The 15,962-nt window shown below is 34.5% G+C and overlaps 1 protein-coding gene across 7 annotated transcripts in view; it reads right to left on the reverse strand.

The window, feature by feature from the left end:
* The window catches only part of CEP128 (centrosomal protein 128), a 98,757-nt gene that overhangs the window by 23,702 nt on the left and 59,093 nt on the right, over positions 1-15,962 (reverse strand). For all 7 annotated transcript variants that reach the window (XM_018907360.3, XM_050975207.1, XM_050975208.1 and 4 more), the window contains 2 exons: positions 5,939-5,988; positions 3,241-3,264 (listed from right to left, as the gene is read on the reverse strand). In XM_018907360.3, the coding sequence (XP_018762905.3) occupies positions 3,241-3,264; positions 5,939-5,988 (74 nt within the window). The remainder of the gene's footprint in view (positions 1-3,240; positions 3,265-5,938; positions 5,989-15,962) is intronic.

A 15,962-nucleotide genomic window follows, 5' to 3' on the forward strand; every position in this document is an offset into this window, starting at 1 on the left:
GCCTTTGATGTAATGGTAGTTTTGGCAAGACACTACAGAATCAAAGCAAGAGGAAAAGAAAGTATTAACCCTTCCATTCAGTGTTTCCTTAACATTCATACAAACAAAGTATGAAATAATCTCAAGAGCTAAAAGCAAGACTTACTTATTGATGGAAGGCACACAGAGAGAGACAGAAAGGGAGAACAAGCACATGAAAATGCATGGTGTCAGGCAGTCACAATCTCTCTACAAAATGCATTTGGTATTGTTATCCTGGATGATAAACCATAAAACTGATGCAAATTGAGCCTGCTACTACAGGAGAACAATCTAATAGCTTTTAAATCGCTGAGCGGATGCAAACAGAAATTTGTTTTACTGGTATTCAAAACCTTACTTTCTTGAACATAAAAATGCATTACAACAAAATGCATAAATGTTCATACTGAACCAAAAATTCATATTAAATAACAATTTTGCTGAATACTTACAGCATTACTGACATTAACCTAGATTTATGGACATTGTAACAAAAAGCTGAATTGTATCCAGAAAAGTCTGATCCAAGTATTCTAAGAAAGTGGTAACCTCACTCTGGGTTCTTCACTGAAAGCAACAAGCTGTTTTATTGATCAAAGGATATAGCATATGTTCACTGGAATAACTTCAGGATGTGGTTGATTTCAAATTAAATTTTGTAGTCTTCTATGTCAGACTAGTACTAGTAAGGCAGAGGAACATGACTTGCAGCTTATGCTCACAAAGAACAGTATATACTTTATAGAAACCCACTAAAATCCCAAGCACAGCACAGCAGCAGTGTGCACCTACAAAATGCATCCTGACATCTTTATGAGAAATAAATACTCTTTCCATTGTAGCCTCATCTGAGAATACAATGCAGATTTTTTTTCCCCAAAAAAAATCATACATCTTTCTCTATAAATAATAGAGCCAAATCACTAAAGTATACTCAAGAATAAATTAATTCATTTAATTGAAAGATTAATCAAATTCATTCTCTCAAAATGTCAGACTAAATCATTGATTACTAAAGTAATGAGGATATTTACTTGTTAATAGCTATTAAATAGCTATAAAATAATTAAATTCAGTTTAATTAACAGCATTAAACAAAATTAAAAAGCCAAACAAAACACATAATCTCTAGATATTCAAAATCTCAGTTTTGCCTATACTTGTTACTCCTCCTGGCACTCTTCAAGAGTTGAAGGATTAGTCCAGAAAACATCTATGTTCTTCAGCTCCATTTATATCCACTAGTTAGTCTGTCTAACAAACCTTGTTCTTCCTTACCTTCCAGCTTCTGTTCCTGACCTGCACAACTTGCTGGAGCAAGAAGTGATGTACCTATCTATTGAGTCATACAGCAAAATTGATCTGATTGAAAAATAGAGCCAAAAAATCCAACAGCTTCTTCTAAATGGGTATATTTGTTCTTAGGCTCCTTAAGGGAGTGATCAGATAATGTGTAATATCTTGAAGGAGATTCATAATAACAGCACTTTCCTCTGGAAACAGGAGCTGGCTAAGGAAATAGAAGACCCAAGAAGCTGCCAGGTACTGTAGAGAGGAGATGGGGCTTCCAGCTCAAACAGACTGCTGTGAGGAGAAGGAGCTGACAGGGCTCAGAGAGAGGCAAGGGACCTCCTTGTTTGCTGCAACCCACAAAATCATTGAGTTGGATTAAGCTGTGCCAACCCAGAGCTCTGAATGGAATCTGAAAGGTTCTTGTTACATTTCTTTGCCAATTTTTTTTTTTTTTTTATTATCTAAGTTGACAAGTTCATCTCATGGCCACTACAACAATTCTACTGGCAAGTGCAGGAGTTGGAAGTGAGTAGATTGCAGAGAAAGGGAAAACAGTGGGATAGTATGATAAATAGGTCATCCTTTTCTTCTATTTGAACAATAACTTACAAATCTTCCTTTCTAAAGCTGGAGACACTGGAAGTATAGAAGGGAGAAAAGCTCCAGAAAAAATAGAAAGAAACATTTGTCACAAAATAAGGACTGAATGTGCATGACATTGGGGTATTTGCAAGCCACTGTCCTCAGCCTGTGTCAAAATAGCTCTGGGAGCAAGAAGGACAAGGAATTTGCAGGCAGCTTAACTCCTGGTTCGTGAGAAATGGATGTCAATGGATACATGCCTGACTGGTTGTCATGTAAGCAAAGCATGAATAAGAGAAGGTCCTGAACAGAATTAATGTCCTGTCAACACCTGACACAGAACCATGTGAAGTGCCAGGACACTGAATGTCAGTGTTAACTTCCTGTTTCCACAAGGCAGGTGTTGCAGCACAGCACTCTGATTTCCAAAGGGCCTTTCATGACTGAATGAAAGATTTTTTTAACAGATTGAATACATTTAAATATATGTTTGAAATCAGAAACTGTTTTCACAGATGCAGAGACTATCAGACAGAATAAAGTAATAATTTGCACAAATAAATTTTAGAAGTTTATACTTGCAGCATTGATATTGTCTCAGTAGCGGTTTCTTTAGATGAAATTTTCTGGATTTCTCATGAAAACAAACTATGGGCCTGATACATACAATCTGTGATATCTTATTTGACATTCCTACATGAAGGGAAAGAAGAATTGTTCCAAAATTATAGGGCAAACTGAAACTCATTCCAACTATTCCACCTGACAGACTTACTACCTTGGGACAGCTGGAAAATGCATTCATGACATGTACATGCATAAAGTTTTGTTCTTCCAACTTAATGTCATATCAAATTATATTAATTAGTGGTTAAAAATACATTCCTTTACTCTTTTAGTTGCAGTGTGGGTATGGGCAGATGAACTGATTCTGTCCTGCACCCTTCTGACCAAATAAGTAAGCACACAGAGTAGTCACTGAAATAATTAGATCTATCACATGGATCTCAACCATTAGAAGTTAGAAAAATAACATCTTTTGTATGGATAAAATCCACAGCATTTCTCTTCCCATGGATGGGACAAGGACTGAACTGTATAGAAAAATGCCAACACTGAAATACACTGTATTTCATATAATGAATACATGAATACTGTAGTGAAAATCTACATGGAGAGCTGCAGCGCAAAATTATCATATTTTCTCTTAAAAGTAAAATGACAGTTAAAAAACCAAAAGTGCAACCTTTTTAAAAAAATATATTAAAATAATATTTTCATAATTTAGACAAATTATCATCAATGTAATTGGGATTGGTTTGGAAATTAATTTAAGAAACTTACCATTTCTAAGGCCATAATACGTTCCTAAAAGCAAAATACAAGATGCCATTAGAAAACAAAGAATATAAATACAGTGTAAGTCAAAAAGTGATGAACAGAATTCATTTTGGGGTTTTGGTGGTCTCATACATACAGTTTTTTGTAAAAAACTCACTGAGTAGGAGCTGCTGTACTTCACTGGATGTCTTTACCATACTATCCCGCTTAGAAAACTGCCCCAAGAATAAGAAACCACCCAGAAACAAGGTGAGAAAGGATTTGACAAAAATTACTCCACAATATATTTTTTCAATTAGTGCATTAGGTTTTCAATATTGCTTATTTTACTCCTACATATCCCAAAAAAATATTTCTTTTTTTGATCATCTCTGACTGTAAATCTAGCATGATTTGAAATTCATATCATCTTATCACCAGGCTTAGTTTTCTTTTACGCATTTCCTTAGAAAACTAAAAAGTAAATTCTATATCATTATTCCTTCATCTAGAAATAGCTCTGAATAGTGTTTTATTAATAACAGGATGACATTAGTCAAATAAAACAAACTTGTGTCAGTTTTAATCCAGCACAAAGTACTGAGAACCCAGAATTAGCTAATTTACTGTATATATTCCAGCGTTCTTTTCTGTTGTGAAGTATTTTTATCAAAAAATATGAAGTTAGTAAAATCAAGACAGTGTACTCTGGTACCATATCCTAAGCTATTTTAAGCTATTTGATAAAAGATATATTCAAGTGTTTAGGTGAGTTGACATTTAGAGTACATGACCATTAAGATGTTACAGGAACTCTTACCTTACTCAAATATTACTCAATTTTTTCTCAGGCAAGGTAGTGTACCACCTGCTAAAGTCTTTATTCTTCCTTAGAAGCAGGTCTGAGATACAGATTATTTCCATGCATCAGAACAAACTTATGACAAGAATTATTATATTGAAAACTCAGACATTTTTATTCTGTTTGTTGCTCCACAAAATTGCAGTGGCAAACACTCATATTTATTTAAAGATTCTGCAACTAAGTACATACTCATTACCATAAAAAAGATGGTATTTACATATCTCATACATTTCTGGTGATAATGAAAATCAATTCAAATATTTTTTTTTTAATTTAAAGAGGACTATTTTGAAAAAAAAGGTCTTGGTGTGACGATGTTTCCAATGACAGAATAAAGAGTGTTTTCAAAATGACTCATGCGTTAAATAAAGTGCATGATATAGTTGCCAAATTCTAAAAGTATAATAAACTCTAACAATCTCAGCAGATAATTTTCTGGACTAGCATCTAATGTATTAGGAAATTTACCATGGATAATTTATACAGCACTTGACTGTGAAAGCATGGATTTCTGAAGGGAGAAAAAACTGCTATCAAGCATTTGAATATGAAAGAACAGGAGCCAGAGCACTACAATTCACACACTTAACCAGAACTGCTAGCTAGGGAAAAAAATAAAGCATTATAATCAGGAACATGACAGTAGGGCAGACACATAGAGCTATGCAAGACACTACTATGATGCAACTTCCTGCAGTCTAAAATTACTCCCCATTCAATCAGAAGTAATATCATTAGAACAATTTGTCAACCATGAAACTTCACATGAAAGCAGATGCAGAATTGCTTCACATGAAAGGAGATCTTTTTACATTGATGTAATTAGATATGCACCTGTGTAAACTGCTTACGCAGACAAGCTCTCAGCCTTGTTGAACTTGAGCTGCCAGAGAGCCAGGCCAAGATTTTTGTTAGAACAGGAAACAGCTGGATTGGTGTGTTGTGCAACTTTTGGGTCTTGCAACTTGTCTCTTCTAACTGGATCAAACTGTTTGTACACTAACTTCTTTGATACCTCTAGCCCTCAAAATGCCTGCTATTTATTACATGAGAAGAGAAGGCTTACCTTCAAACAAACTCCTATGGTCAAAACATAGGTCAATACATAATGTCATTTCCCTTATGAGCCTTATCTTCATCAATTTCCCTCATACATGTCCTGCTTTCAGTACACTTACAGAATGCTGACTCATTGATACTCTTCATATTGCATGTAAACTTTTTTTATGTTCATATTTTTTTTTATGTTCATATTTTTATGTTCATATTTTTTCATATTTTATGTTTGTATTGTTTGTGGCAATTTGTTGTTAAAAATTACTTTTTTTTCTTTCTGTATCCTGAAGAATGCACACATTACCCTCCCTCACAGCCCCCTGACCCTCACAATTCAGACATTCCAGCCTGTTTTTGCTTTCTTAGCCATTTCAAATTGAAAGAGTATTTTTTCTTTGACTGCCATGCTTACCACAAACAACTTTACTGCTAGATGACAAACAATAAGGATTTATAATATTGTATCATGTCCTAGCAAATACTGACTGGTCCTTCTTCCTCAGAAAGGTGACTATGAACATTTAGTGCTTCAGAGGCTTTAAATACTACTTGGAATACTTTACTTTCAGTTTTTTCAGTTTTACAGCAGAAAGTAACACAGCCCAGAAAATTTAACCTAACCAATGAAAAAACTCAGCAGTGAGTATTACTAGCTATTGGGTCTGTATATTGTCTGCATATATTTCCAAATCTCAATTTAAGCTAGAAGGCAGTTCAGAAAATCATAATGCTGTAATACAATATGGTACTTTAAAGAAATTTAACAAAAAATGTAGCAAGTTAATTGAACAGAAAATATACCTGGAGAGCTCCCATTTCTTCTTCTCTTCTGTGTGTCTTCTCTAGCAGCTCTGCAAAATGAAAAATGGAACTTGTAAATTCAGCATCCTGTCTCTTGGCCTGATAGAAAAAATATTGTGTAAAACAGTCACTGAGTTTTTTATTTTACAGATTTCACAACGCCCCTCTTCAGCTGATCAAATAATAGATTAAAAGTGTCAGTGATATGATTGTTTCCAAGCATGGGCTGTTGAGGTAACTAAAAAACAGCCTCAAGAACATAGTTTGACTGGGGGGAAAAGAGCTTTAAGATTCACAGATAAACTTTTCTATACTGAAATAAATCTTCTGGTGCATTTTTAGAACTGAATGAAAAAAAATTCAAGAGATTCTGCCTAAAAATTAACTAAAACTGGCTGTCAAAGCAATGCAATTATATATGAAAAGTTTCTGTAGAATACTGCAGACTATTTTGACTCACACTAATTACCTGCTCTCAGTAAAATGGAATAATTTTGCTAAGGAAAATGATTCACTGTGACAAAATATTAGAAAAGTTTCTTACAGTCTTTACAAGATAAACTACTAAGATCTTGAAAATCATGTGTGACAATTATAGACATTAGCACATACATGCACATTAATTTTTTTTTAATTCTGTGGCTTATGTCAGGAGTTGCTTTTCCTTTTAACTTCATTCACATAGTTTTATGATTAAAATAATGTTTTTGATAAATTGTAACATATTTAAAATTCTGGGACCTTGAAGTTCTAACCTCATAAAGAGCAGGAAACACAAAAAAAACATGCTGCAGGCTTGTGGCTATTTCAACTATGAGAAGTTCTCATAAGTTTTGCATGAGAAGAGCATTGCTTTATCTAAACCAGAGACTGACTTTGAATTCAGATATGCTCCAGTTTGCTAGCAATTAGGAGCATTATGAGATTATGAAACTGCCTTGACAACATCAGAGGACTGAATTCTGATTGTCAATTTCCTCAGCATCCTAGTACAGAACCGCTAACTGAAAGTACCTGTGTTTGCCTCTGTAAGAAATAAACTTTACTGATACTTACACAGTCATAAAGATAAGCTTCAATGACTTCCAACAGTAACTATATAAAATATTCTACTGACATTAGTCATCTTTCCTTTAAATCTCTGATCTCTTCTCCTTCTCTTGTTATGAAACCTCCCTGTGAGCACCCAAACCCTCTTTTTTCATAGCTTATTATTAATTTTTGACTGCATGTGGATTGAGACTTATTTCCAAGCACCAGTCCTTTAAGAGACGTAGATACCATGTAAAAAATTTTAGTAAATTGTTTCACAAGCTGAGAGATCGACTTGCTATTATTTCTTCTTAACTTCTATGCCACTTTTTCCAAATCCTTTCTTAAAATTAGTAAAATTCCCATTTCTTCACTTTGTTTTGGTGCATCTGTGTTTTTCTTCACTTTGTTTTGGTGCATCTGTGTTTTTTTGATTGTTCTTTGGTATGCTTTTTCAGTCCTGTGATCCAACTGCCACAAAAATTACTGCAGCCAAATGTGCTGCCATCAACATTAGTACAAGAATTTTGGGTTGAAAAGTAGCTGTCCTGTATGTTTACTTTGGGTATATTCCAGCATTAAATGTAAATTGATAAAAACTGGTATTGTAATACAAGCTTTAAAAAAATTTAGGAGAAAGGAATAAGTTATGAAAAAAGGGTGGGAAATGAAAAATTCATCCTCATGTCCCATCTGACCAAAACCCCTCAACTATTACTACTTGACTTTGCTATATTTTCATTCTAATGTAGTAATTAAGATTCTACTGTATAGACACAATTGTTCTAAGGGAAAAGGTTGCTATTACAAGGTTCCTTTCAAACATCTTCTACAAATGTAAAATAAGTTGAACTGATTTCTGCCAACACTCTCTAGATTTGAAAGCTCTGCATCTCAAATTAGGGTTATCTAGAATTCATTTACTTTATTCTACCCCTGCCTAAATCAGCTGTCCTGCAGGATACTTCACAAAACTCTGTCCCTCAAAGGGCAGGCAGGTGTTCAAGTCGTGTTAACTGACAAAATATACACCTGTACAGAGGTGAACATATATCTTTATGAACATATATCTAAAAATCAAGTTCTGCATTTCAACTGATGATTTCATTTAGTATTCCATGTAAACTAATGACGTTTTCTCCAAAGCTGAAGTTAAAAAAAAACAAAAAAAAAAGCCATATATACTAAACAGCTATACAAGAAGTCATTTATAGCACATTATATCATTCCTCTGGCCATCATTTACCATGACAGAATAACTTTGCTTACTTGATCTGAAAAGCTCTATTGAGTTATTTTATCATTTGTACAATACTTCCCATATTTAAGTTCTTGTGCAAACTTAAATATATGTTTTATGCTTTATGTCATGTGCCAGAAAATAATGTTGCAATAAAGTTAAGAGAGAGAATGCATTGTGTCTGCAACAGTGCAAAGATGGTCACTGGCCCTAGTGGAAGCTCCTTTCAGCCATCCCATAAACAGCCTCTGATTTTTTCCAGTTAAAATTCTGTTTGTAAAAGAAGTTGCACAGTGGCAATGGTTGCTACAACAATCCTGCTATCATCTTTCAAGGTCTAATGTAACCACAGGGTACTTGGGGATTTTTCAAAGCAATACATCATTATTCTCATGGGGCACAGAACACATCAATTTATAAATTTACTAGAAGAAATAGCATTATTGAAAAAGGCACCTTTAGGCATTGATGGCTCTTCTCAAAAGATGAATAATAGATGGAAAAAGACAATAAGAGAAATGAGATGTAGAAACAAATATATTCATCAATATATTCCCTTTTTATTTCTAAATAAATATGAATCTTGCAATCCAATAAGGAACTATAAGCTAAAACTATTAAAAAATCAGATATATTTCAGATGTTTAAAACCTCATAAAATCAGCAGCAAGCTCAGGACATGGTCTGCAAAATTAGGGATCATACTTTTCTGCAGCCCTACAAAACCAATTTATTTACAGTGCCTAAATTCCAAATCATGTAAAGATTATATCTTGCTGAGCTATGCATCAGTAAAGACCAACTGAGTGTCCTTGAAGTATCACTACAGTGACTTAGATGTGACTAAATCAAACTTACAGGAAAAACATAGATTATGATTTAAAACAGTCTGTCAGAATCATTATCTCTAGCAGTTTTCCTGACACTGAACCACCACAGTATGTTTCAAAACACTGCAAATACTAAGCTGGAGATGAAGATTATATATTCCATCATACCACACAGAGAAGTGAGGGAAAAAAGGGTTATTTGAAAAGATTTTTCACACACAAACCCCCCAGTTGTAAATTTTACTACTTTTACATGAAAAGTGTCAGAAAATAGATTTAGGAGCAGATATTTATTGATTGAAATGAGTCAAATGCAACAGTACTATCTTATTTATTCTAGCTGACCCATTAACATGCAAATAATTAACTAGAATGCTAAAACTCTTTTATGAACTAAAATATTCAACTCCTTTATCTTTGTGCTGAGTATAACAAAGGTGGGAAATAGGACATTGACTTTATATTAACTGAAGCATCAGTTTCTTGATTTCAAACTGCATGACCTCCCATTTTAGAAATTGAAGATAATGATAGACAACATTCCTCTTCACATTCTCAGAGAAGACTGACATGCCAGAGAAAAATCTGCAAATTGGACCAATAGCACATTTTTAGGTGTATCTTGTTCTAGCCAAGGAGAATGTGCAAATACGGAAGCGCACACAGAGTCAATTCTTATAGCAATAGATATCTAGTCATACAGTGAAAAATCCTAAAATGTGATTCAGTGATGAGTATACTCACACAACAATTCAGTTTTGAATTCATAGGTAATATGCTGTAAACTATCCTAGATATCTTCAGGCTATGGGTAGGTCTGACTGAATACTCTCACTGCTCCCTGGCAGTTACAGATCACACAGGAAAATAAAGAACAACTCACATAATACAAAAAATACAGCTACTACATGGCACTAAAGCAAGAAATCCAGGTTACTACCGGAAAAGGATGGCAGTTTGGAAAAAAATTGTCAGCATAATTTTTGCATCACCAAGCTAAGAAAAGTTCTTCTCCAAAATACAAGTCAGGGCTTTCAGTTACATATTAGTAAAACTACTTTGGATTTCCCAAAGTTTGTAACCCTAGACATTAAGGTTTTAAGTTATATAAGTGAATATCAAACTCTTGAGAAGTCACTTAATTAGACACCCTGATCACATTACTTTTAAATAAGCTTAGATCAAAAATTGTAAGGCTTTTTTATGTCAAGTATTTCCCATCATTCTCACTTCAAATATGCATCCTACAGCTTTCACTCATTGTTTGGATATGCTTCCCACAAAACTGCTGAACAGATACTGCAGCATTCCTGCAGATGCATAAGGCAGCCAAGCAGGTTTCCATCAAGCATGGAGGAATTTTCAAGCAGCTGAATATATCAGTTTCTCTCAGCTAGAAATTACTTATCTTGCTCACATCTACACAGCCAAGTTTTATCACCTACCACTTACAATTTTTTCCCTTCACACAATCAATCTGACATGAAGGCCCTATTTTCAGAGTGAATCAAGAAGTTTCTAGCTGAACTAGTGCAACCAAAGTGTTTCACAAGATATATATATATATATATATTAATTCACGGCCAGTAGAGGCAGAACAACTGCAGTTTTGCCCTGTACCTGTGTTAAGTTGTGATGAATGACTTCACAGTACTGTGACAACTGTCACAATCCAGAAACACTCAATACTAAAGGATGCTTCAATGAGGCTGAAGCTTCCTACTGTCAGGCCCATCACCACAAATCACCCTGGCACTAATGCAACTGAGATGTAAAATGGTACTGGCACCTGCTTCACACCATTTTAACTGTAACAGCACTTGCAACCCATTAAGGGAATTTCTACATAACCATATTATTATAATCTTGAAAGAGCTCTAGAGAAATAGGTATCTCTTAGAATATTAATTTTTCCTAGTGTGGAACAAGGTCCATTCATTATTTGTATTTCAAAATATGTTTAAGTAATCCCAAGCAAAATTTAAAAAAAGAAAGAAAAAAAAAGTCTCAAGTGATTTTTAATACTGAGTAGAGCTTTCCTAGTTCATTACCAAACTGTTATATTAATATTGAGCACATTCCACTGTCTTTAAAGATTTTAGTTCAGTTCCCACCACTGCAAGTAATGCAATACTCATGATCACCAAGACCAAAACAGCTGCTTATCTGTATCTAAATCAAAAGTTCTCATCCACATTGAAAAAGAGCTCCAGACTTAAAAGAATACCATTTTAAAAAAGAAAGAATATTTTGAAATATTCTTTGCCTGTTTAGTTCCTAGCAATTTATTAGCTACTGTAGTTGTAAACAAGTTACATAGTCAAGATTTCAAAATAATATACTTGACAGAAAACTTGAACTTTTTTAAAATTAAAATTCATTCTTTTGATAACTTTTAGGGATACACTTGTATTTTTACTGTGTAAATTCAAAGCAGATTCTTAAACCTACAGTGATGCATTGGTTTACCCTAACCTGAAGCAGCACACTTAATCATAACAGAAGAAGAAATGGAAGAAAAGTGTCAGAACTTAAAAGAGAAGGAAACAATTGATTGTTCAGATTCCCTAAGAGACTTACTACTATACAAGAAACAGAACTGTTTTCTTTCTATTCCCTGAGGCTTAGGCTGGCCTGATATTTTGTAGCAAAACTTTTAAAGGTTCACATCTCCAGTTTGGCCTTGTCTATATTTCTCTATTTGACAGAAGTTAATTACTACTGGGGGGAAAAAAGAAAAAAAGGATAGCTTATAGAAGGGAAATGTAATCATTTAAGAGCTGTGTGGGACATCAGAGAAATGTGATTTAATATTCTCAGAGAATTTCTATTCAAGTTATACTCATGACTTTTAGAAGCCTTCTAGGAATGAATGATACATTACTGGGTTATTTCCCTTTCACTTTGATTGGTATTTGATGTAGATCATTCACTTATGAATTTCTCCCACCTCCCACACTTCTTTTAGAAAACCACTTCCAACTTTTTACTTGTCCCAAGAATCAGTCCAAAATTCTCGTCAGTTTTATAACCTCTCTGTATCTGTTAGTACCTGAACTACTACAGTGTCTGCCTTACAGTGAATTCAGAAGTTGAAGAGTGGAGATATATATATATATATATATATATATATATTCAAATACACAGCTTAAGTACACAAGATACTTGGCCGAGTTGCTGTAACCTCTTCAACCTCTTCTACAGTCCAAATATGATTGCACTGGAATAGTTTGTCTGAATATGAGATTAAATATATTCAAAAAACTAAACTATAAGGTTACCAATCAAAAACATTAGAGGTCCCAATGTGCTGCTTTTTAAGAGGCCTTTATCAAAAGAATGAGAAGGTTTTTTTCCCAAAGCTTACACGCGATCTTTTAGTTCTATTCCTGGCTCCCCTCTATTCCTGGGAAATTTTCTGTGCTTCATTTGAACATGGCTAAAGAAAATATTTCTCTATCTACTGACGTGAAGCTGTAACAAAGTGCACTGAAATCCATGCAAAATATTCCTATGAACTTCCTAATGAATACAAAAGGTGACGACAGCCCAAAACTTCACTACGTCTTAGCAAATGCCTAAGCTATGAGCTGGGAGAGAGAGCATAGCTATAATATTTGTTTAGAACCATACTGATTCCCAGTTGAAACTACTGTAAGAGGACTATGAGGGAGGGTTGTGAAAATAGATGCAGTTAACACATCTTGAAGCAGCTATAAGCATTTTGTTGTTTTGCTTTGAATGACACTTATGTACCAGTGGACATGCTGTAGAGTATTCCAAAAGCTCCTGAGGGACCTTGAGGCTTCAAGTTAGAAACAAAAAAATCACTAAAGAACAACTTCCCAAAACAGGCATCACTTCCTAGATGCTTTAGTAAGTTGCAGTAAGTTTCAATAGGAAACAGTTAATGATACAGACAAATAAGAAGTCTAACCTTGAAGTGATAAAAATGTCTTGTTCTGGTTCAAAGACAGTTTCATTATGAAAATGTGATCCAGGCAGGTCTTTTAGCTCTGTGGGGCTGAACTTACAAAGATGTGTATATTTATTCATCATGAAGTTGTATATTTATATGTATTTATTGTCCATAAATAAAAATACATATATTAGGGTAGCATGCTCATGAATTTTTTACGGATGGGGCATGCAATCAACAAAGTTTGGAGACTAGCGCTCAGTATTTAGAACCTTTGAACAATCTCACTTCTGACTATGTAAGTCTGTCTAAGTAAGCAGACTGGCTGGCAGTTAGCATTCAGATTTTTTTTTTTCAGTAAAGGCACTTAGTTTTTATAAAGTTGAAATGTTTTCTAGCCTCTTACTCCAAAATTCTTTCTCCTTAATATGCCAAGCAGCATACATCGTAACACATTGAACTGAGAGGAAAAAAGCAAAGTTCAAGTAAGAACAAGGTCAATTGAGAAGGGTGTCTGTGGGAAGAGAAACCGTGATAAGAACGACGAAGAGAAGAAGGGACTAGAACTATTTACAGTAAAGGGACAGAATAAGAATGTGTAGCTTATTATTCCAACAGAGGCTCTCCTATAAGCAGCAGATCACATCCAGCATATCTGGATATGTAGCTTTTGAGCCATGCGTGATTGGTATAAACTATTCTTGAAGTGCCAAGCACATCTTTGTATGTAGAAGAGGAACAGTCTGTATGTTAATACAAATCTTTACTAAGATTTTTTTATCTAGAATTATGAGTGTCATCTCTAAACAGCTGCCACTATGACAAATTCAGAGATGGCAACCCAGGTATTGCTTGTTCTCTGAAGTACTGTCCAAATAAGCAAGCTGAATCCCAGAGAGAATAGAATCAAGGGTCTCCTTTAGAATCCAGAGAGATGTTACATCAGAATTAACACAGCTAGGATAGCAATAAAGGTATTAACTCACAGTGAGTCACAACTGCAGAGCTACAGAAAACCTGTTTGCATTATTTGCTCAACTGTTCTCTACAGAGACGTAAAAGCACATAAAAAGCTTATAAAGTCAGACCACTGGGATTTCAGTTTTAGGTAGACTCATTAATTAATCAACTTGTCTCAAACTTAAGCAGCCACTTTTCATTGTCAGCAATATAACATCTCCTATGTCAGTGTCCTTGCACTATGGACCTTAAGTTGCTTCACTGCTGTAGGATGATACCACCATGGTTTTTCTTATTGAAGACTTTACTGAACCATGATTCTACTGACAGAAAAAAATCCACGGCAGGCTAGAATTTTCTTTATACCTCTCTTTAACAATTTCTTTAAAAATGCATTTAAATACACATATTTCACAGTAAATTAATAATTCAGAAATAAGAACTTTCTTGTCTGAAAACAAGAACTTCAGATATCAAGAACAATACAACCAAAAAAAAAAACCTCCAAACATGAATAAAATCATGGAAAATTGATCCAGTAAAGCAAAAAGTTTATCTAAAAGGCATGGCTTCTGCCATGAAAATTAAAATGGGACACACTAAATACCAAAAATGCAGTTGACAATTTTTTTCTGATTATTTTTAATTAATGGCTTGGATAGCTGGTTTGGAAATGGCTTAGGAGTATTGAGTAATATATGATTAGAGAGGGGTACAACTAGGAGGAGACATGCAACAAGGGATGGATAAAGTAGCACTGATGGGAGTGAGAGAAACAGAAGTAAGAATTCTACCTTTTGTCTGCAGTGATATTAAATGTCTCTATAAATGGGAAACTGCAATTTGACCCAATAACTCAAGATTAGCTTGGATTTGTGTGTGTGAGCTATCATCGCACCTGTCTGTAGCACAGACCTATGCAAGGAAACTGACAAAGGCTTTTTCTTCCATAGTTTTGATTAGAAAACCTATTAAATAACCTGGAAAGAAAAAAAAAATCAGCATTATATAAAAGAAAAAAAATAAGAAATGTTTCAAAGCAAGGTCCTCAAATTAGTTGACACTTCAAACAGAAAATGCAGTTGAACACTTATCACTGCATATAATACATAATTGTTACAACTCTCTCCTGAATGGAGAAACATTTCCTTTCTGATAATGAATAACATTTTCCAGGAGCACACAGAAAGAAATTGAAACTTAATTTGTTTTCATTTACCAACTGCAAGCTAGAAAGATAATTTGTCATTTCTTGTTTTAGAAAATTATGTTGATATGTTTATGGGCATGGTAGCTATATAAAAAATATGGTATGACATATGTAAATGACAAAACAGGAAATTGAATGCCACTTGCTCCAGTGAGCTCTCTCTTAATATCCTAGGATTTTCTTGTTTTGATGTTTGTCATCCCAACAATATATATGTATATCAGGAAATTTCCTTTTGGCTACATCTGAAAGGCAGCTGCAGATCTTAATGCAAATACACACAGAACTGATCTTGGACCTATCAGCTAAGGAATGGTCAATGATTAAGGGTATCCATGCTCTTGAAGCAGCTACTGCAGTTCATTTGAATTGAAGTAACTGGGCCATCCAAAGGAGGCCAACAGCTGCAAGACAGAAAGCATTTCCAGCCAAGGTCACTTGTTACTTGAGATGAGTAATTCTCCCAAGCCTAGAAGTGCATTTCTTAATCGGGCTGTTTGAAGATCAGAACTAAACAATCCATTTGCAATGTTCACAGCATAGGAGAACAGATAATATGGGAAGCTCAGAGATACTGGTCCAGAAATGAAGTTTCTCTACCAATCTCAGGAAAAAAGGGATCTTTTAAGCAGCTTAGATGTTTTGTCAGAAGAGTAAAGCGCACAAAAAGAGTCCTATCTCCATGGGATTCACTGCTTGCTAAATGCTACTAGAAGGCCCTATGTATCACTAGGACCCAAACAGCTTCTGAGAAAACACTTACTTCAACCAAACAAACATACATGCAGAGGTCAGTATGTCTCATTGACATCCAACATAATGCAATTAGAACT

This window comes from Serinus canaria, chromosome 5 (genome assembly GCF_022539315.1).
Source record: "Serinus canaria isolate serCan28SL12 chromosome 5, serCan2020, whole genome shotgun sequence".
Classification (NCBI taxonomy): Eukaryota; Metazoa; Chordata; class Aves; order Passeriformes; family Fringillidae; genus Serinus; species Serinus canaria.